Here is a 21927-nt window from a genome sequence, read left to right on the forward strand (position 1 = left end):
AAAAGAAGACCAAAACAAAAAATTAACAAAAGCTAAAAACTACCCACACCTAAATCAATAGTAATATGTTTTTTTGGGCTTTTTTTTTCAGTTTGATTTCCCAACGTGTATACTCCCATTTCCCCAAGCACAGTACTGCACTTTGAGGGGGAAATGCTGAAATGCCACTGGACTAGCTGATTATTTCTTGAGAATTCCGCCATTTCAGAGGAGCTGGAAGAGCAGCTGAACTTCAGCTCTCTTGAAATGTGTGTCTAGCTGGCTAAACACTCCAGGAAATAGACCTTTCCTATATTTTTTGCATACCTTGCTAAGAACATCAACACCCATGGACTTGACAAAAATAACAAGGAAGGACAGTTTGGAGTGAAAGCACACAATGAGCCAACTTAGAGCTGGTGAAGGTGTCAGGTGAACTTTTTGATACAACGCAGCAGCCTCTCCATGTATTCAGTCCCGGACAACACCGCTTGTGATGGTTGTTGGTGGACTGTTGATGATGGCTGTTGATTCAGAGGGCTGAATCTTACTCTCCAATGGCTACCGAGCAGCAATCCGGCTGGAAATGATGTTTAGGCACTACTGACTTGCAGGGGATTGGAGCTAGCCACACAGAAGCAGAAGATTCTCTCTTGGTTGCCAATCCCCACAATTGTCTAGTCCTTTGGAGTTCATTTGGTGTTTGTTTTTTTTTTTCTTGGTGTTTTGGGCTTTTTTTATCCCACATTAGTCAGAAACAGTGTGGCTAAATGCGTTTCAAAACAGGAAAATAGTACAACTCCGTGTTACTCAAAAAAGTGATGGTGTTTGTCTTTTTTTGTTTTCATTGCAAAGCTTTGACCATTTTTCATTAAACGTGCTCTGCTTGCCCCATCCCTACTCTGAGCTAATCTGCTCTAAAATGCTCCTCTGGCTTAGGACAGCTTTTTTAGCTGCTGATTTTGGTAAGCATCTTATTAATGGCCTGCTTGACATGGGTGGTGGAGCTTCGTCTCCGAGTCTTGCCCTGGACCATCTTCCGGCGCCGCACCTCCCGACAGAGCTCATAGAAGGCCTCCATGATGTTGCCCTCTCCTGTGCAAGCAGAGCACTCGTAAAAAGCACAGGCAAGTTCTGTGGCCAGCTTTTCACCTTCCTCTGTGCTGACTTGCCTGGAGTGATCCAAGTCTGCTTTGTTCCCCACCAGGATCAGGGTGACATTTTTGGGCTTTTTAACTTCATCCAACAAGTTCTTAAGTGGCAGCATTTCCTCGAAGCTGCCTCTGTCCGTGATGTCGTAAACCAGCACGAAGCCCTCACCCCATCGCACGTGTCCTTCTTTCTGAATGGCATCCTCCTGTTGGACAAGACAGACACTAGCCTTAGGAATTTGATTTACAAAGAAGATGGCAGGCCTTCAGGGAGGTGCTGGTCCTCCAAAGCCTCCAAAGCTGTGTACATCTGCTTTACTTTATACTTTGCACACATCACCTTTCTCATCACGTGGCACAGGAGATCTACTGCACCCAGTGCCATGACCTGCACAGGCCTGTGCAGGGCGAGCACCTGCCCTGTTTTAAAAGGAAGGGAGACCTGACTATGACAAATCTGCTCTTCACTTTAGTCAGAATCGTTGACTGAAGTTGTAAAGCCTCATCACTTGACTGTAGAAGTGGATTGTGACTTTGTGCCTAGTAATGCCGTGCTGCTGGGCCGGCCCTGAATCAAAGGCATGACAACAAAATAATTTTACCCCCAGTGATGCCTGAAGTGGCCGCCTAAAAAAACAGACTAGACAGGAATAAGGGAATAAAGGTAGGTATCTATTTGAAGGGCCTTCAAAAGTACCCCTGGGGAGCCAGAGGCTGCTGCCAAGATGGACCCCAAGATGGACCGCGAGTCACAAGTTCTTCACACTTTGATAAGTTTGGTTCATTTGCATATCAGGGTTAATTCTCCAATTAAAGCTTCAGTTAATGATGTCATTTCCCCAAGCTTGCCCCCCTTTCTGAAGCTGTTGGTTTACACACTTTGGGCCTAGGACGGTCTGGGTGTCCTTGGAGAGCAGGCCTGGAGAGGCTTTGTTGTGTCTACCTGGCATGAGAGAGCAGAAGTGAACTCCAAGGAACTCCAGAGTTACACACCAGGCAGTGCACGACTTGAAAAATATTCAAGTTAAAACCTAAGGCATCACCAGAGTAAGCCCCTTGACTTGTTTGTTCTCCCAGTATTTGAAAACTCTAAGCAGCATCCCTTGCAGAAGGGCGTGGATCCAGCATGGGGGAACGATGGGGGGGGTTCTGCCCAGAAGCAAATCTGTGTCCCCAGAGCAGAGCACACCTGGCCCTGGCGCACTGCTGCCACCACCATGCTCCCCTCCCCTGCTGCGTACCCGAGCCAAGGAACTGGGTAGCAGCACATGCACCCACACACCTGACCAGCTGTGTCTAGTATCTCCATGGAAACCACTTCATCATCAATGGTAGCTTGGTGACGGTACGTCGACTCTAAAATAAGAACACATATTGTGAAACGTACTAAAAGAACGTCATTTTCTCTCTCTTTTTTTCTTTTAATCTTCCTCACAGATCTCCCAGCACAAGAGCTGTGACACACAGTTTGACTAAATTTTCTTTGCTGGAGCTCTTCCAGCCATTCTGGAGCACACTCAGGTCCTCTTTTTTACAACAGCAACACTTTTACCTCTCTCCACAGGGCACAACTTTTTCTTCCCCATGAGTTAGACAAGCAAAAGGCTGGTGGATGCTGCAATCTGCACCCAACAAAGGACAGTTTGCTGTGGCAGAGAGCTCTGCAGAGCTGTATCCCATTTTTCATGTTTCCTCCTAGGAAAGGCTGCTACCTATGGAAGACAATACCGCAGCTCTCAAAGTGTCCAGCTCAACAGGCTGTCACTGCGTAGCTTGGTGATCAAAACCAGTATGGTTGCAGATCAAGGAACCTAACCACTAAGCTCAGGCCTTGTACTGTGAAAAAATTACAGACCAGTTAGGTATTTTAGGAATGTGTGTTTTAAACATGCTGAAATCATCACATTCCCCTCTTCTAGCAAGGGATCAAGCAGTGATTTCCCTGTTTATGATTTATAAGGATAACCAGTGGGCATTAAGCATTTACACTATGCCATAGGAAAAAATAAACCTATTTACAGTCCCAGGTTCTGGAACCAGGCAACTAATCAGAAAACTAATGACAAAGGAGCTTGTTTTATCTTAATAAGCTGATAAGCTAAATTTGATAGCATTTGACCTAAAACATGGAAAACTATCTGTGCTAACATTCAGATTTATTACTGCTGCTAGCTCACAGATGTCCTATATCAAAAGGCAAATATGTGTGCTGTAAAAGTCTGGCCAGTGACTATGAATGCTTTGCATTGTCAGAGACACAAGTCTTTCATTTGGTACAAATCTCTTCAATAGGAAAGAAGGATATCTTTTAAGAAACGCATTTCTTTGACTTGAACTTCTGGAAGGGCTCGTGTTTGGTGAATGCCTGTTTTCATGATGTAACTCTTCATCATGAGGAAGGTTTCAATGCTGTCAGCACTGCAAACAGTCTCTTCCCAAACCAAAAATGTCCCACTCCCTCCCTGTGCCACCTTAATTGCTGTAATTGCCCAGCTGTCTCTAATAAGGACAAATGGTCAATTTACTTGGGCAGATGGCAAGCAATCTTGCTGTAGGGTTTCAGGCCATGAAGACTGGGTTTTCTGAAAGGCTGTAAATACCTCTTCTGGTTAGTATTTCCAGGCTGTGGAAGGAGTTGGAGTCTCCCTTTGTGATCCTGAGGCTACACCTACACAGCAAAGTAAGGTATAGCAAAGTCTCTTGGTGGTGTGTCTCATCTGTCCCTTCCACGCACCCTCCTATGTGCAGCAATTCCCTCAGGGAATGCAGAAAAAGCAGGAAACACTCCTTCAGTGGAGTTATTTCAGCGTTCAGTGCTAGGTTGGGATTCCCTGTGTAGTACTCCAAGCTCGAGGTTATTTAGGAACTTCTGCTTTGCTTCTTTGGGGGAGGGTGCTGTGGAGAAGAGAGGGCTCTCTGAGTAAGCAATGTGATTTTAGCTCCTTACTTGCTAAGGCTTTGCAGTGCTTATATGCCTTCAACCATCTGGCCCTGCATGACAAGTGGCTGCTGAGAATTTTTCCACAGAAGCTGAGAAACGTGGCTCACCCAGCCACGACTGCAGAGTATGTGTGAAATGTCCTCCTTAGGAGGCAGGATGGGGTAGGCCATACAGATCTTCCCTATGAAATGGGAGAATAAATACTGAGGAATAGGCTTTTTCTCACTGTGCAAAAGCAGCATGAATCTTAACTGATACTTGACTTCTCAAAATAGGACTCTGGCGGCGCTTTATGTTGCAAGTTTAACTTGCTTTGGCTGCTCATGTTGGAAAGGAATCTGATCTTGGATGAGTAGCACCGATTTAGGTCGGATTTGTGTAAATAAATCTCAGTAAATGTGTGTCTGTTCCTGTGCTTTGGAATGTGTGGTAGCTGGGTGAATTTTAATGAGGAGTGTAAAACAGCTGGACGTTGAAAGCATTTTTGGTGTAATCACAGACATGGCTTCCCCTTCAAGGGAATGGAAACATCTGAAGAATCTGGTTGTCTTGTAAATTATGAGCCCTGAAGATGCGAGTTCCAGTCTGCTCACACTGATCCCATGGTACTTCACAAAAACACTGCCTTGCTTTGGGATTTATTGGTATCATTTTCCTTGTGGTACTGCCTTTTTTTTCTTTCTTTTTTTTTTTCCTTTTTCCTTTCTTCTTTTTTTAGACGTGCAGCCAGAGAGTAATTACAGGGCTTGAGATAACTGCTGGACCCCTGACTGAAACCACTGACAACACAGGTGTCTGTGTCTCAGCTAAGCACCCCTGACTCCTATTAGAGCTGATGAAATAAAATAGGTGCTGGTGCAATATAGCTTGCCTGAGCTCTCTCCTGGAACAAACTGCACCTTAAAAGTACTTGGAAGTCTAAAATTGGTCAGATGAATCCAGGCTGTGAAAGTCTTAAGCCTGTGTCATCACAGTTAAGTAGAAAAAGCAAGGTGTAACACTCTACCAGTGGCTCTCAGGATGATTTTGGGCAACTTCCTGCACTTCAGATCGTGATTTGCACCAGGTGCTGCCTATATATTCTCTCTACAGCTATGTGGCTAAACCCTCACAGGTGGAACAAACACCATGGAGCTGTGTTTTGCTCACCACAAACTCGGTGTCAAACCTGCCAGCCTCAAAGCAGAGTCAGGGAGCTGCTGTGCAGACTGAGCCATGGCCTGTCTGAAGCTGGCAGTGCTGTGGAAATAGATTTATTTGCTCTGCTTCGATATAAATAAGTAAATCTGACCTGTTCTTGCTGGTCTGGGGGTGTGCTGTGCTTCCAGTCATATTCCCAGTAAGAGGCTCAAAGGTGCTGATGATGAGTGTGGCTGATGCCAGATTCCAGAGTGGCTCCTGGTCATAAAGCTGAAGTCCCCCAGCACTCCTGCTGTGCAAAGCACTCTTGGTCCTCATAGTTCCATTGTTTGAAAAATTAAAGTTTATTTCAAATATATTTAGAGTTGTCAAAAGGCCTGAGGATCATGTTGGAGATGGTAGCAGTTGGTTTGGTTTTGAGCCACAATAACTCATTAAGAGCAACTGAGTAAATCTTTCAAATGACCACAGCTGCTGAGAAATTATGGAAAAAATTATTTTGCAGGGGAAAAGAAAAATAAACCAGCTTCCCTGGGGGCTCTTGGTGTTGATAAGCATATTACAGATATCCCTATTCTTCTGAGAAGTATGATTTAAAAAAAAAATACAGGAACAAAACCTACTTATGTAGGGAAAACTTTGAAGCCTGTGATCCAGAGGCTGTCCATGGATGAAATAATCAGTCACAGCTTGACCACATCACATCACATCCTTGTACTATGCTTATTGTGGCATTTTTAACAGAGTTTTGGCCTGTAAGACTTGGCTGGTCATCTCTCAAACCTTTGTTTTGTCCAGGACTATCCAGTTTTTCTGAATATATTTGTTCCAGAACACTGTATTTTGTAGAGGAAAACTATTATCTGGCAATTAATTTCTAGCTTTTGGGTTGTAGTTGCAGTGATGTAAAAAGCTGTTTTCAATACCTGTTTATTTTGAACTGGCAATATCTATTGGGATATGTCACAGCTCTAGAATGAAGTATTTGCATGGAGGTGTTTCTTGAATTTAGGAGTAGGTAAATCAGCTGAGATGGAGCAACAGTTTACAGCCAAATTTAAGGAACAGCCTGGTCTCTTGTTTGCTTTTAGGTACAGAGGGACACAAACTCTCTTTCCATACAGAATTTCAGTTGATTTTTTTTCATCAAGAAAGGTTAATAAAACAAGGACACATAAAAACACTCCAAGAAACTTTGATCTCATAGTAGTTTTCAGCCAGATGGATCCAAGAAATGCAAGAGATCTGGAGAAAGACCTTTTGTGGAATGACTGCAGCAGAGTTTTCAGACCAAAAACTTCAGCTAACAGCCATGAACTTTTAAGTCATGGTTAAAGTCCTCCTGGATGGCAGTGGAGCAGTACATCTAAAGGACAAAAACTCCCCATAATTAGTTCTGTTAACAGAATAAAGGTTCCTGTTTTCTGTTTGGGGTGTTTTTGTTGTTACCTCACTACTCATTTAGACTTCTGCAATCTTTGGCACCCATCTGAGTGCACCTGGCTATCACATTTGAGAACAGTGACTTTGACAACCCACTGGAGGAAAAAAGACCCCTATTTCTATTACTAACCCTGGTGCTGTTCTCCTTCTGTGAAGTCTGTCCCCCTCTGCATTTCTTTGCTGCTTCAGGAACTTTTCACATTTTAGAAAGCCTCTGTAAGCTGAATGAATCCTCCTGACTCAGAAAGTCTCTCCTGCCTTCTTCCTTCCTCAGCCCCAGCTCTCCTCAAAGCACAGCGGAATTTATTTTTCTTGCTTGCATCTGGCTGTTAAGTGTTCCCTCTGTTATTTACCTTGCAGGAGGGTTTTTATTTTGCCACCACCTGTGGTTTTATGGTAAGCACAGTACCACCCTTGTGTATTTAGAACATGTTTCTACTGCTAATGCAGCATATCCTCACGTGTCTCTCTTTTCATTAACACCACAGACCCCCAAATCAGCAAAGTTGGGTTATGTGTTGATAATACCATCAAACAACATGCCATGAATGGTCATTGCATCATGATTATCATGTGTAAAAGAAGAAAAAATAGTAAAAATGAAGTTTCTGAAAGGAAACTTTGTGACTCTGATAATTTGACGCAGACTCTTCAATGTTGTGTTGTACATGTGCAGCCCCAAGAGTCAGGAAATAGGGAAGGGAAAGTTCCAGGAGGTTGTACATTCATCACAGGTGTCATGTGCTCTTAATGGGCAAAGGCCATGCTACACAAACACTCATATCAAGCTGCAGATTTCAACCCAAACATGTATGAAAGAAGAGTTGTTTGCAGAGATATTGAACCCAAGTCTAGAGTCTCCAGCCTGCTTCACATGCTGTGAATGCTGCTTTTGGAATCACAAGGTGATGTGCAAACAGGTTTCTTTCCTAACTTCATTTTTGGCTGCCCTCTCCAAGGCTACGTTTGCTGCAATCAGAGTTGCTGCAGGTGTTCCCAAACCAGTCAGGTTAAAGCTGAGCACAAAAGGAGCCACATGGGAGGCACTGCAGGCAGTGAGTGTGCCTTGGCTTGCTGAGCTGCTTTTAGTTGTTTTTCAGTACAAGGTGAAGCTCTCAGAGGTCTCTGTTCTACATCAATCGAGGCTGGGTGAGGCATAGCAGCCCTATTCACACCCCTAAGAAGGCACAGGGTGGAGCAGCCCTTGGGCCATCAGCAGGCATGAACCTCTGCACAAGCCTGGATGCAGGGTTGTCCATGGAGATGGGCAGAGACCATTCGTAGGTGACCTTAGAAGCAGCTTCAGGTGCTGTGGGGACTCATGGGGGAAAAAAGGATGCTCTGTGGAGCACAAGGACACACGCAAAAAACCCAGCTAACTGGAATGCGAAGTATGGAGAACAAATCCAGGAGAAAGGAGGCTTGATTAGGTTGTGGCTTAGTGAGCAGTTTGGTTTTTATTGTGTTTTCCTATTTCTAATAAAGTGGGAAGGTAACAGATGGCTAGTATTTGCATAGCCCCACGAGACTATAAAGTTCTCATCTTGGCATGAGAGGATCTGTTGCATCCTTAGAATTTCCTCTTATTAGGAAGAACACATGAGTGATTAAAAACTAGTCTACAGAAAAACATTTTTTCTTCATGTGTTGATATTTTCAATAAACAACATTTTGGCCTCCAAACAGAAATTGTAGAATAGTTTTCTTGAAGAGGACTCTAAAAATAACGCAAAATGTCTTTATTTGTTGCCTTCTGCTGCATGCAAACATGATTTTTCTGCTGTATGTGAAGAACGGGTTTCTTTTGAGAAGTGAAGTGGTGTGTTGCTTTCCCTTTCCTATAGGTTCTGTCTTCATTCAACTTTTACTGGGATAGGCAAAGAAAACGTGGACAGGTACCTGGGAACTGAATTCATCAAAGCATGCTAAAACCAAACCAATAAAGCCAGAGCAGTGTTAACAAGTAGGGAGTAAGCTTAAAGGTTTAAACAGTTGTTGGTTGTTTTGGTTTGCTGGTTTTTTGGGGTGTTTTTTTTGTTTGTTTTTTTTATTTAATTTTCTCCCCAACACTTGGAAGGGATGTTGGTTCTTGGTAGGAATTACGTCCCTGATAAATTTAAGTCTAAATAAATCGTATTTTGCTATGCCTTTTTGTCTGATTGCAGCAAGAAGTCTTTGTTGGTGAAGCTGAGTTTCACCTTATTTCTGACAATATAAATGAGAACTAACCAGTGAGACTTTTCTCACCCTAAAACAAGTAAAACAAAAGCCTTCTCTCCTGAAGGTGCAGAGGCAAGCACTGGAAAACTCTGCTCATCTGGAAAACATTTCAGAATATGATGAGCAACAAAAGTAGGGGCAAAATATTTTGCAGCTGTAGCTATAGCAAGAACAGCCACTGCCATTCCTGGGTTTTGCTGTCTGTTGAGCTACTGTAAAAAAAGCAGTGTTTTTATTACTGGCATCAGGAATATCTTCATCCCAAGACTCATATGAAAGAAAACAAACCACATTTTTAGATAACTGCTTCCCATGTTATTGAAAGCATCTTCTGTTGCTGCTCTCAATTACAATTTCATCATTTCAAGCCTTTGTTGAGAATTTTAGAAGCCAGAGTTGGTGTTTTAAGGTGCTTAAGGCCATATGAGTCCATTTCCTTAGAAACACCTCAGAGAACTTGGGAATACTTTCATGGCTCATTGCTGTACTAGATTCAGTATAAATTCCTCCCACTGAAGAGCATGGTAAAAATGATGCAACATATTAAATGTATATCAAGTTAAATAATGTTTCTACTGTTTTGATGTAGGAGAAATATAAACATGGGATGAAGCATAGGAAGGCACAACCTAGACTGCTGAGGACTGAATCCCTTAAGCACCGAGGCAAAGGAATGAGTAATTTTGTCAATAAAAATTGAGGATATGAATAGCTGGAGTCTGGCTGGAGAATAAGGCTGCTTCCCAGTGATTTATGAAGTGTCTACACATTTGTCATGGTAGTCTCTGAAGCACAGGCTGGCAGCCATTCCTCCCAGCCCCAAAAGGTTGCTTACCATCACACCTCACTCTGGCTGAGGGCCCACTCAGGACCACATGTGTTATTCCCAGCCTGTGCTTGGATAAGCTGCAGTTGTCAACACGGGTGTTCAGACGAAATATGCAGGAGGCAAAGTTCTGCAAGATGATGGCAGAACCCTCTCCTCTTTTTCTGCCTATAGAAAATGGTTCTTTTTCATCATGAGCACTGTGCAGACTGCACTATCCTGTTGTGCAGCAGGAAGAGGAGAGGGCTGGGAGGGGAGGCTGCCTAGCTTCTAGTGCTGTCAACCTTTACACCAAAGGGCTAAAGAGGCCATCAGTTAATGATTTATAAACACTTATTTTACTATGGGCTGCTCTGTTAAAAGCTCTGTTTGCTGTCTGGGCAGTTTCTCTCTCAGCTGTGGTGCTGTAGGATTTTCGTGCTAGAGACAGGCAGTTAAACCTTCAGGAGTGTTAAGATAAACTTGCTGAGTAAGCCACAAGAAAACTGGAAATCCAACACACAAAGATGTGATTCTTTAACTTGGGATCCGCAGCAGGGAAGGCAATCCCAGGGATCAGGAGTTTGTATTCAGATGGTATTCCAGCTGTCCAGACAACGTGTTAGCTGAATAAATCAGACAGCAAAGACAATCCTAGAGAACTGTATTTGGACTGGAGCTCTTTATCATGGCTTCAATGGCACAAAGCTATCCCAAAAAGATGGTTCTTGCATCTTCTCTTGCTAGGATGAATTATATATAATAAATAATACTAAATGCTCCAAGTGAGGTCTTGATTCCCACAGCTAAACTGTTTCTGGGTCTCAACCATTTTGATGAAAGCTGGTTTGGATATACTCCTACTTTGCTCTGTTGTTTATGTTGTTCATACAGACCTGTATTTATCCAGTGCAGAAAACAAACTCAGGCCAGCATTACTTGCTAGTTCTGCCATATTATTTACATCATGTATGGGATCTGCAAACTCTCCTTGTGATTCCTGAATGATACTATTTTGCTAACAGAACCCCCCAGCTACAGATGTAAGCAAAACTACCCTTCTAATGTAAAAATAATCATCCTTGCAAGATGTTTTCCAGTGGGAAAAGCCTTCTTGCCAGTGTAAATACCTTCACAAAGTTGTTTCTGCTGTTCTTGCCACAGTGGTGAAATATGCAAGTCTTGAGCTCGTCTGTAGGAGATTCAGTTTTCTTCTGTGGGAGAATTCAGGGCTCTAAGAGAGGTTTCTGTCTCCTTCCTTCAAGCAACTTGTACAATTTTATCTCATATCTTTCTCGCTTTTCTGGCACCTACACATTTTACCCATGTTTGAGGGTCTCTTATGGGCTGCCTGTGTGTTGCATTGGATAGGACTTTATAGACACTGTTCAAGTTTTTAATTCTCCCAGGAGAAAAAAGAGTGAACAAAAACCTGTAAAGAAATTGGGATATAGTCGGAAGAAACACTCTTCAAAAATGTCACTACTAATCTAGTAGTCCTGGCAAAATTATAATTTTTCTGAAGACCCCTATTTCTTACGGTTACCTCTACTCCTTTAAAGTAGTGAAAAGTCTTCTCTCTGTCCTGGTTGAATTAAATAAACCCCTTGGCTTTCTGTCTCTCTCTGCCTTCACACACAGGCCAGCCTGTCATGCCCTGTTCTACTGATAACATGTTCAGAGAGAGTTTTCGTTTCAGAGGATCAGCAAAGTTGTATGAAGTGTGTGAACAGCCAGAGAAAGAATCTAGGGGCACTGTGAGAAAGCCAAGATACTTTTAGAAAGGTCAACAAAAATATTATCTCCTTGTTTGCTGATAAGTTATAAGTAGATTTTTGTTTCAAATCCAGTCTTTGCTTGCTGTTTCTGTGTAACTTTGATACATGTCTTAAATCTGAGTATCAGATACTCAAAGGATTTACAATCCTTCTGTAAGATGAAGGATTTTGTAGGTGAGACACAGAGGCAGACAGATTGCAGGTAACAAACCAGGTACAGGAACAAGAAAAGAACAGAGGAGCCTGTCTCCTGCATTCACCTGGAGTTTTAGTTGTTTGGGGCTTTTTCCTACACAGCAAAAACTGATGGTTTAGTCCTTGAGCCTCAAGAACCCCCTGATTCTCCTAACTATATATAAAAATGTTAATCCAGAACAAATGACAAAACAGAGTTCATAATCCCCCCATTTTTTCTTGCAAATTGTTCCCGTTTTGGTGGAACAACAAATGTGTTCTCAGAGAGATGCTGTGAAATTACTTTTAAAAGCACTCAACCGTAGCAATGATGAATTTTCTTCTTTCGTCATTTGATCCAGGAGATCCTCCCTGCATCTCATGGCTTATGGAGGTAGGATATTTGCTGCTATGCTTGAAGTACTCTGCAGGCCCTCTGTCTGCCTACTGCTGTGATGGCTCTTCAAGCTTCCTCCTCTTTTTTTTTTTTTTTTTGCTTTTTAGCAGTTCCCTTGATTACTCTGATTCAGCATCTCCAATTTTAAAATCAATTAAATATCACAGTGAACCACAACATCTCTCCAACTCTGAGCTGAGGTGAAGGCACCCTAAACTCTGGGCACTGCCAGTAGCTCCTCGTTGGAATTGCTGAGATGCAGACTCTTACTGCAGTTTGCTGGGACTGGGGAGAGCAGCCATTCCCAGCAGCCTTGAAAATTATAGTGTCAAGCCCTGGGGCCACTGAGGTCCACAGGAGTCCCACATTCATGATAAGAGTGTGGCTTAAGTGGTGCCCTAACCAGGACAAACATTTTGAGGCCTTCTAACATTACATGGAGCTTGTTTAGATGTTTTTAAAGTTGTGTTCTATTTAAGAACATGTAAACATTAATGAATTTTGGTGGAATACATGTGGGAACCCAATCCCCTTTCTCAGTACATACTTAATGAGCTAAAGAAGACTAGTTTAATGCTGAATTCTTCAGGTATTTGATATTTTAGAATACAACTGCTTGTATTTTTAAAAATGTGCAGTTCCAGCCCATTTCTACATAGAGCTCTTCTGTCTAATTCTGTTGAAAATGTGAGATAGCTGCAATTTACTGTAAATGAAGATGGATGTGGAAACCCATTCACCTTGATAATGCCAGGTAGGAATCTACCTTGAGGAATTCATCACCTTTTGGAAAAGCAATCAAAAACCCCATGCCAAGATGGTGACAATGACTTGCCAGTCAAACAGAAATACTGGGCAAGTCAAGGCTGATGATTACCACTCCCCAGAAAATGACCTTTGCTGTGGTTGTTGCCTTTTGGCTGAGAACAGTTAAATAAAAAGCAGTGAGATGCATTTTTGTGAAGATGCAGCTGTCCTAGCAGTATTTGCACAGATCCAACATTGTTGCAGTGAAGTGGCCGAGCTGCAAAGCCCTGACTTCAGCAGCAGCTCTGTTTTCCAAAGCTTGCAGGGTTCAGTGATGTTCCTCCCGCCAGAAAATGTTACTTTGTGGTTGGTAATTTGGCTCCTGGAGGTACAGCATTCTATCCAGGTGCTGCTAAAAATGTGGCCCTTCATTTTCTGCTGGCAGGTTAGAATAGTAAAGAATATTTATAAGGTGTGTTTTTTCCCTTCCAGTTAAAATGTGCCACCCTTGAATAAAAAGAGGAATAGGGTTTGGGTTTTTTTTTTAATATGATGCTTAGTTTAGGTTAATGTTGAATTTCCATCAGGCCTTGAACAGCTTGGTGAAAGCTTTCCTAAAAATAGGAATTATCTGGGGATTGCTTGCATCAGAGGGCTAATGGGTGGTTGAAAACTTGACATAAGAAATAAACTATAAATTTGACGTTTTTGTCACAGCCCCAGTGATTTTTGGCAAAACCTCCCGTTGCTTAGTAGCTGGATGGTTTGCATCTGTTTTACTCCTGTCCTTTTAGAACAACTTGACAAAGCAGCTTATTTCTCCCTGTAGAGGAAATGATTCTCACTGACACAGCTTTAATTTTTTATATTGATTGAGCATGTAGATATCCCTCTTTCCACATAACTGCCAGTCCATGACTGCTAAGAAGAAATGAATCTATTCTGCTAAAACTTTCAGTGAATTCAGATGTTTACACATAATTGGATCCCAAATCACTGCAGGATGACCATGCTAAAGAGAGAAAATGCAGTTTTTCAGGCACTGTTTTTCAAAGCTTTTCAAGGTACATTTCCTTTCTGATTGATCTCTGAAGGCTTGGATAGTGGTTACGATTCCAAAATAATTTTTCACCTCTAACACTTCAGAACCTTCCTTGTGATCTGTAGTTTGACAAAATAATACCTTACAAAACAAACTCGGGTGAGCAGCTTCCGCCAGAGATTACTGTGATTAAGAAAGAATTTATTGCCAAGAGTTTATTAGTTTTTGAATTTCTCAAACCTTTTCCTCAGAGCAACCTGGAGTGCTGAGCATCACAGTGACTGCAATACACAATTTAAGCTATTATTCCCTAAACTGAATGGGGATGTAGAACTCAGTAAGTCAGAAGAGATTCAATTTTCAGTTTATTGAGATAAGACTGTTGCCTGCACGAAAGCTGCAAAGAGAAGACAATTAGATTCCTGAGGGGCACGGTAATTTGCAATTGCATTCATTTGTAAAACAGAAACAAATGTCAAGTCTTGTATAGCAAAAAGGGCATGGGGCCTTCATAATGGGGCAAAAAATAATAAACCTTGTAGCTTGTAACAACTTCATTTGTGTGCTTAAACAAGGCAAAAAGGATGCTTTTGCATGCAGTGTCCCTGGAAGAAATTGATGAACTTGGACTACACTGATAGAGAAGACTGTACACACTTCTTGTCACGTTCTTAAAATGATGTACTAGTGATAGAAACGTGGAGTACTAACACTAATAATACTAATACAACATTCTACTGAACATTCCACTCTGCAGCACAAGGCAGGTGACATATAATTCATTGAGGAATATACTGATAGTAGCAGATTAAAGAATGCAGTTGAGTTCAGGTTGTGCTGAGATTTATTTTCCCAAGGTGGGAGTTTTAAGCATCTGTCATAGCTGTACTTTGCCAAACAAAAATACCTAGTATGATCCTGGATACTCTGCTTTTTTCAAAGGGCTGTCTGGGGTCTGTAACAGAATACATCAAACTTCATTTCTGCTATGCAAGTTTATGGCATTTTCTATTTCCTTAACGAGATTTTTTTAAGGAAAGAACATTAATAAAGAAATTGATATTTAACTGTATGGTCTGGGTTGGAGCCTGCAAAGAAATATTAGGAAGGAGAGAGGAACACATTGTTGGAGAAGAGAGAACTTTCCAGCCCTTTGTGTGTGAATCACTTAGGCCTGAGGTTCTAAGAAGTGAATGCCCTGTCTTGGACTTCTTGGCCTGGATTTGCTCTGGTGCAGAGCAGTTAAATAGATGCTATTTTAACAAATACTAAGAAATCTGACCTTGGCAGAAATTTTAAGTGAAGCCTCTAATTCAGGGCAACTCTTTGACAGGTTTTTTGAGATATCTGAGCAAGCTCCTTGAAAGTGCCAGACCCAACAGAACTTAGTGGGAGCAGTGGAAGGGACATGTGGATGCCCTTTACATGATTGGTGCCCCTATCCGGTCACCCAAAAAATGAGAGACAATGTATGTTTGAAAGTGAGGACAAAAAAATTACCTAAATCTAGGTAGACTGACTGTAAAAACCTACCTTTTTTTGGCCATGAATTTTTAAGATCTGTACCCCAGTCATCTTACTCTAGCAGAAGATGTTTGGGTTATTCAAAAGCAGAAAACTGATCTCACACTAAACAACTTGAAGAGCGAAATATTAAAGCAATTGATTTCAATGGCAAAATTCCCATGGATTTCTGAGTAGGCAGAAATGTGCCTCATCCAATATCTCAGCTTTTGTCTGAGTGTTACTGCTTCTCTGTTCTGCCATCTTGGGTAACAACTTGTTCCAGCTTTAAATGACCATAGAGAAGCTTTTCACAGCAAATTTCAAGGCTGACTGAGGCTTGGAATTTTAACTCTGTGATTTCCATTGCTTCAGCTGTGCCATTCCACAACGAGCTTCCAGGACACAATAACCTACCTAGCGTCGGGTCGTACTCCCAGATGAACCTCTTGGTCAGGAAGCGCACGACGAGAGCTGGAGGGACAAAGAGATTTCGGGTGAGAAGGACAAGACATCAACTCAGCAGGTTTTTCAAAGCTTTCCCAGCAAAGTTTTCTATGTGAGTGGACATGTAGCAGCTCCCCTGAACTGCGAGCAGAAGTCAGTGTGTGTGGCCCACTTCACACTTTTGGAGGGGGGCAACAAAACAAAACAAAAACCAAACCAAAGCAGAACTTTTTGCAACATTAAAGCCGCTACTTTGGATGCTTCAGGTTTCCCATAACCAGTGGAAAAAGAGTTGGCAGCTTTGGAACCAGCTTTGACACTTCAAAATGAGGGTTGTTCAAAACAATTTTACACTTGAAGACTTGTTTTCAGATTGTAAACCTTGTAAGGCAGAAATAATTGGCTAAATAGCTGCCTTCTCTATTTTGGCATGCCTTCCTCATAACAGTTTAACTTCCATGTTTTGCCTACTTGAAGCAAACAGATAAAATATTTTAAAGCAATGGTCCACACATGCTATTAATCAATCTGCAGAAATAGAAAAAAAAAGGTTAGATTTTGGAGTACTGGACAGGTAGTTCTTAGTTTCAGCTTATAGGTGAAGATCTTGCTATTCACGTTCTTGTATTTAATTTTTTTCTATCCCTCTAAACCCTTTAAAAACAACTTACACAGGCTTTGATTATTCTTGAATTTAAAACTAAGCAGCAATTTGAATTTCCAGTGATGTAAACGAATCATTTACCACTGCAAACCATCCAAAACCCTTTCTGCAAATGAAGCCAGAGATATCACTGCACTAGCTATGAGTGCAGCAACTACAGCTACAGGAAAAGTTTCCCTTGCCATCAGACCTATACAATTGTTCCATTCTTCTTTTGGTTGCAGGTGGACAGGAAAAGGTGTTCTGATCCTTTTCAAAACTGAAGCCAGGAGAATGCCCTACATCCCAGAATTCTATGCCCAACAGGAGGATTAGGCAACAGCCTGCAGAATAAATCCAACGAATTAAGATTTGCTTAATCAGACAATCAGAATATTAGTTTTAAGAAGATTAACTAGGCCTTATACTTGGAGGGGTAATAAGAAGCTGATCCTAAGGAAATGAGATCACCACACAAGAAGCAATTTGAAGTTGCTATTATTTTAAGTTTCTATTTTCCTTAGGAAATTCTACTTTTGATGTCTTTGCTTAGGCTTTGCTGAAATGCTGTCCTTGTTCCTCCGAGTAGATGTGGCAGTTCTTAGTCAAAGTAACTCTTCAAGTCATGGCCCTTAACCTGAATGTCACACCAAAAGAAGATGACCTCTTCATAGCTTATTTTCCATCCATGGTGATGTTGCACCAGGACTTTTTTTTGCACCTTTTATCTTAGCTGGAATAGTTCAAGCATCTTGTTGTTTTGAAAGTTTGGTCATGATTTTTCTCTAATTGCTCTTACCATCTTCTTAGTCAAGGACAGCTTTAAAAAATGCTTTCTTCTTTGACAGCCATACTGTGAAGGGGAAGCAGTGGTGGGCCACCTGTGTGGAAGTGCCTGAGCCTGTGCCTGGACCTGGAGAAGCTAATGAAGAGAGAGAGAAAAGGCAGAAGAACCTGTCCAACTATATATATACTTAAACATGGTCCACTTAGTTATGACAACCTTGTAGCTGTAGATGGAAATTGCTGGAGAGGAGAGTAGAAATGATGGAGGGGACTAGAAGTCTGTCAAGCATGTCTAAGACAGGTCATGGAGAGCAGCAGCTTTGAAGGAAAAGAGGGAGAAGAGCTGATTTTGGAGGTGCCCAAAGGTGACAAGCCACAAGAAGTAAAAGTAGAACTGGACTGGAGCTACTGAGATGAGCCTGGGAGGAGAAACCCACGGTTATGTACACAGGATAAAATGGTTCAGGTGTGCAGTGCTGCAGAGGGGAAGAATTAAGAGATCACAGGTGTAAGCTCTGGTGAGAAGCGGAAAGCTAGGCTGTATTTACCTCCAGCACATGCAGATCCATAAATAATTACATGTTTAGGAGGGAGCTGAGCTAAGGAAAGGAAGGGTAGGAGGTGGCTGCCATGCACAGAGTCAGATGGCAATTAGTCTCTCTGCTGGCAGATCTCAGTGGGGAGCACAGAAAGCACAGTGAGCCACTTGCTAGGCACTGCTGCCAATAAAGCATTTTTGTAAGTATTTTACTTTTCTTTGGACCCAGTGAAGGGAAGAAAATACCCCCTTAGCACAACCCCAGTGAGTGGGGAACTATCAGCTTCAGAGCCACGTGCTCTTGGGGCTGGGCAGAACTGCTGCTCCTCCAAGGCTGGCTCTGCTCAGCCTCCCTGCTTCTGAGCCAGCCAATTCCTCCAAAATACTTCTGCTCTCTTTCATGGCAGTGGTCACAGCCCATCCTAAAAGCTTTTCACTTCCACACATTTTTATGAGGCTCAAGATTAGCAGCTAGCTGCATTGCACAGATGGGGAACGTGAGATGCTCTTGATCCAGAGTCTGTTCTGTTTATAAGTATTGCAGACTATGCTGGACGGGAAATGTCTTCACTTTTGCCTCATTAGGGGTGCTTAGCAGATGGGCCTCTGACATCCAGCTGAATATTAAAACAATGTATGTGATTTTGCTGCCTGATCTGACTGAAAATAGACGATGAGGGAAGAGCTGGGAAGGGCATCCAAGTGCTTGGGCTGTCAGTCTGGAGACCAACTTGCTGGCTCTTGCCTCCTGCCCCAGCAATGATCCCCCAGAGCAGGGGTATTACTGTGGAGCCACACTGTTTATGTTGAGCTCACTCACTGCCAGATGACATCACTTTTCTGTAAAATAACTCTGCCAGCAGAAGAATCAGGAGCGAGGACATCAGCAATTCACCACACTTAGAGCTGTAGCAGTCAGATTTCTGCTGCTGGCTTAAATGATGCTTCAGGCAAAGCAATCGAATTCCCCCACGGCCTTAGTAATGTTGCATAAAAGATGAGTTGACATGGGCATTAATTCCCTCTCACCTGAGCAAAGCTGTGTGTACTGTTTGACCAGTCAGTTTTACTTAGACATGCTTAACTCTAATGCTAATAATGAGCCAAAAATAGGCCAAGAGACTGAAAAAAAACCAATCCAAATGCTGGGTTTTGATTCAAAATGACATTGAGGCTGAGACTGTCTGAAACACATTATTTTCTGATTACAGTAAGTGACTAATTCCAATATTCATATTAAAACGGCCATTTCCAGTGCTCATCCTCAAATTCATTTTGAAGCAGCCAAGAGTCTGATACAGTAGTTAATAGGAGTGAAATTCACGGCCCTCCACTGAGACTAGTCCAGGCTCTTCCCTGGACACTTACTGCTTGTGAAATAGAAGAGCTTGCAGGCTTGGAAGGAAAGAATCTCCACCAAACTGCTCTGTGGATTCCCGCTGTGCTTTTCGGAGACATGACCATCCCCGAAGGGAACTGATGTAACGTCCCAGAGAAGCAAGAACAGACTCCTGTCTCCTTCTGCCTTTCCTGACACCCTCGCTTCCAAGTCAGCTGTTTTGTACAGGGTATAAATTAGGGTAGAACTTGGCACAGGACTTTCATTCACTCATGTTTAAAACTTCTGCCTTAGAAGTTATTCTTGGAGAAGAATCATGACTATCTGTCAACTACATTTGCAGTGCAACTCCACTGAAGACAATGAAGTTATATCAGGATTTAACCTGGCATATAAACCAAGATTATCAACCACATAATTAATCAATTTCTTTCGAACTTGTGTGGCTGAGTCCCTTGCTCAGCTTTAAAAATCCCAGCCCATATCTTTTGGAGATTTTTTTTTGTGTGTGTGTGATATTTTGCATCTTGCTTTAGATCTTTGTTTGGATTTAGTAACATATAAATGCTCTAGCTAAATTTACAATCTGTCTGAATACATATCTTTGTGGATTTGGTATCATTCCAGCTAATACAAGCTGAGTTTTTTGGGGAAGAAAGGAAGCCGGGTTTTATTTGAAAAACAACCCCCTTCCCAAAAAGTTACAGAGTTCAAAGTTATTCTAAGAAAAATACCAGTTTTCCACAGTGAAATAACTGTATGATGACTCTTTTATGCCATGAGAATTTTCAGCTATAAAAATGGTCTGAAAGTAGTCCCATTATTTAACTTATCAACAAGTCCATTCCTGGTGCCATGATGATGTGTCATCAGTAAACCACACTTGGCAGGAGACACCAGAGTGGTTAAAACCAAAGGTTATAATGATCAAAAGGCAGTTTCAGAAATGAAATATTTCACTTTTTCTTAAAAGCTATATTTTTGTTAGAGAGTTCATCCCCCATTCACCTTCTCAGACGCCCTTTATGTATTGGAATTTCAGTCCCCCAGGAAGATGTGGTGAGTTCCAGTCTGCAGGAGGGCAGTGCTGCTGCATTCTGGCAGGTGATGTTCTGCCTCCTCAAACAGCTCTATGTCCATCTTTGGGAAATAATGGTTTGTTTTCAAGGCAAAACCATGAGAATTTAATTCGCTTGTGAAAGTCTTGTGGGGGTGTCTGTGTGTGGAGAAGGTGTGAACTTGTAATGCAGAGTCCTTTTCTGATCCTGATCCATCAGGGATGTAAACGGGCACTCATTGCCCCTTGCTCTGCATCCATGAGCCCGGGTTTGACTCAGCTCTGACAGGATCTCTGGCAATTCAGTGGTGTGGGGATGTGAGGGCTGAGTGAGACATCCACAGGAGCAGCTCTCTGCCTCCTCTCTTGGTTTGCTCACTGTGGTCACTTCTGATGCTGGGACCTGATGCAGTAGACTAGATGTTTCCTACAGTAAATCTGATGGAGCAAAGCAAGATCAGAGAGAAAAATAAGGGGGGACTCAATGAAGTCTAAAAATGTTTTGTTTTACACTGCCTTGCTGTTTCAAACTATGCATGTTTTAGGCATATTTAAGTCATTGTCTTAAGCAGTGAGCTGTTCAGAAAAATTACTGTTTATGATTTTAAAGTTTTTCTTTAACAGCACAGGGAGGTCCTCCACTGACTGCCAATATAAGTTTAAAAAGTATATGTACTTTTATATATGAAGATCAATTAAATATAAATACCAAATGCATATATTCTTATATACACCACAGAGCAATTTAAATATAACAGTGTGTGTGTATATATAGGTGTATATATACTCTGCTACAGTAAATACAGACCAGGATTGGACAGCTGTGGGATGGAACGTGTTGCTTTTGCCTTTCAGGAGGTTTCACTGTGTAATGTAAGCCTTTTTCTTCAGTGGTAATGGCTTCAGTTCTGTGCATTCAAATGTGAGCACCAAAAATGTCTTTTTGTTCTGGTGGAACATAAAGGGACTGTAATACCTGTCTCAAATATCTGTCTCAATTCCCACAGCAGGATCATGGTGGAAACCAACATTCCATGTTCAAGTATTTCAAAACCACTAATCTATTTTCAGATGTACAATATTAAGTGCTGTATACTGGATTTATCTTTACAGTAAATAGTATTTTACATGCAGAATGTGAGTGCAGTAGGACTCCAAAGGCTGTTTCAGATAATAATTCAGTAGGTTGTTCAATCAGATATCAACAACTGACCTTCTTTCCACAAGTTGTTTGGAAAGATCAAGATCCTACTGTGGAAGAGACAGAGACCATAGTCCTGCTCAGCTGTGGTTTTTAGCAGCCTCCATCAGGTTATTCATACTCTGGCCTGACTAAATGTCAGTGCATTTCATGTCACCGTCACTTCTCAATTTCTACTACAAGGTTTTGGGGAGTATTTCTTTTGTTAGCAGCAATTTCAGTCCATCCCAGAGGTAATTGCATTTTGCTGCTGTGGGAAATAGGTGATTTTAGGAACTTCTGAGTGGAAAGAGCCTGGGGAAAAGTAACCTGTTTCAAGGAGCTCATCTGAAATTCTGGCACACTCCATGGCATGGTGTATTTACATATTTATCTTGACTGTCTTAACAGCAGGCTGGACTTCTTTGTATGCTCACCTGGATAGTTCACTCTCATTTTTTTATTGATTAGCAGTCATTCATCCCATCCCCACTGAGCAGGAGGATTTTTGTAGTAATGTTCTGCCCATTGCTTTCAGTGCTCAAGGCATGTTTTTACAATGGTTGCTGCACATGGAGCTTAAGCAGGAGGCTTAATTTACATTACGTTACCCCGTT

At 41.9% G+C, this 21927-nt stretch overlaps 1 protein-coding gene across 2 annotated transcripts in view; it reads right to left on the reverse strand.

The window, feature by feature from the left end:
• Nucleotides 1-360: 360 nt before the first annotated feature.
• Nucleotides 361-21927, reverse strand: part of RERG (RAS like estrogen regulated growth inhibitor) — a gene marked incomplete at its 5' end in the record, with an annotated part of 92863 nt that continues 71296 nt past the window's right edge. The window contains 3 exons of one of the 2 annotated variants that reach the window (XM_082280053.1): nucleotides 361-1336; nucleotides 2413-2486; nucleotides 15738-15794. In XM_082280053.1, coding sequence (XP_082136179.1) covers nucleotides 929-1336; nucleotides 2413-2486; nucleotides 15738-15794 — 539 coding nt within the window. In that variant the 3' untranslated portion in view covers nucleotides 361-928. The remainder of the gene's footprint in view (nucleotides 1337-2412; nucleotides 2487-15737; nucleotides 15795-21927) is intronic. The other variant, XM_082280054.1, reaches the window with a different exon arrangement.

The sequence above is a fragment of the Coloeus monedula genome (assembly GCF_965178545.1).
Source record: "Coloeus monedula genome assembly, chromosome: 4".
In the NCBI taxonomy this organism is placed as follows: domain Eukaryota; kingdom Metazoa; phylum Chordata; class Aves; order Passeriformes; family Corvidae; genus Coloeus; species Coloeus monedula.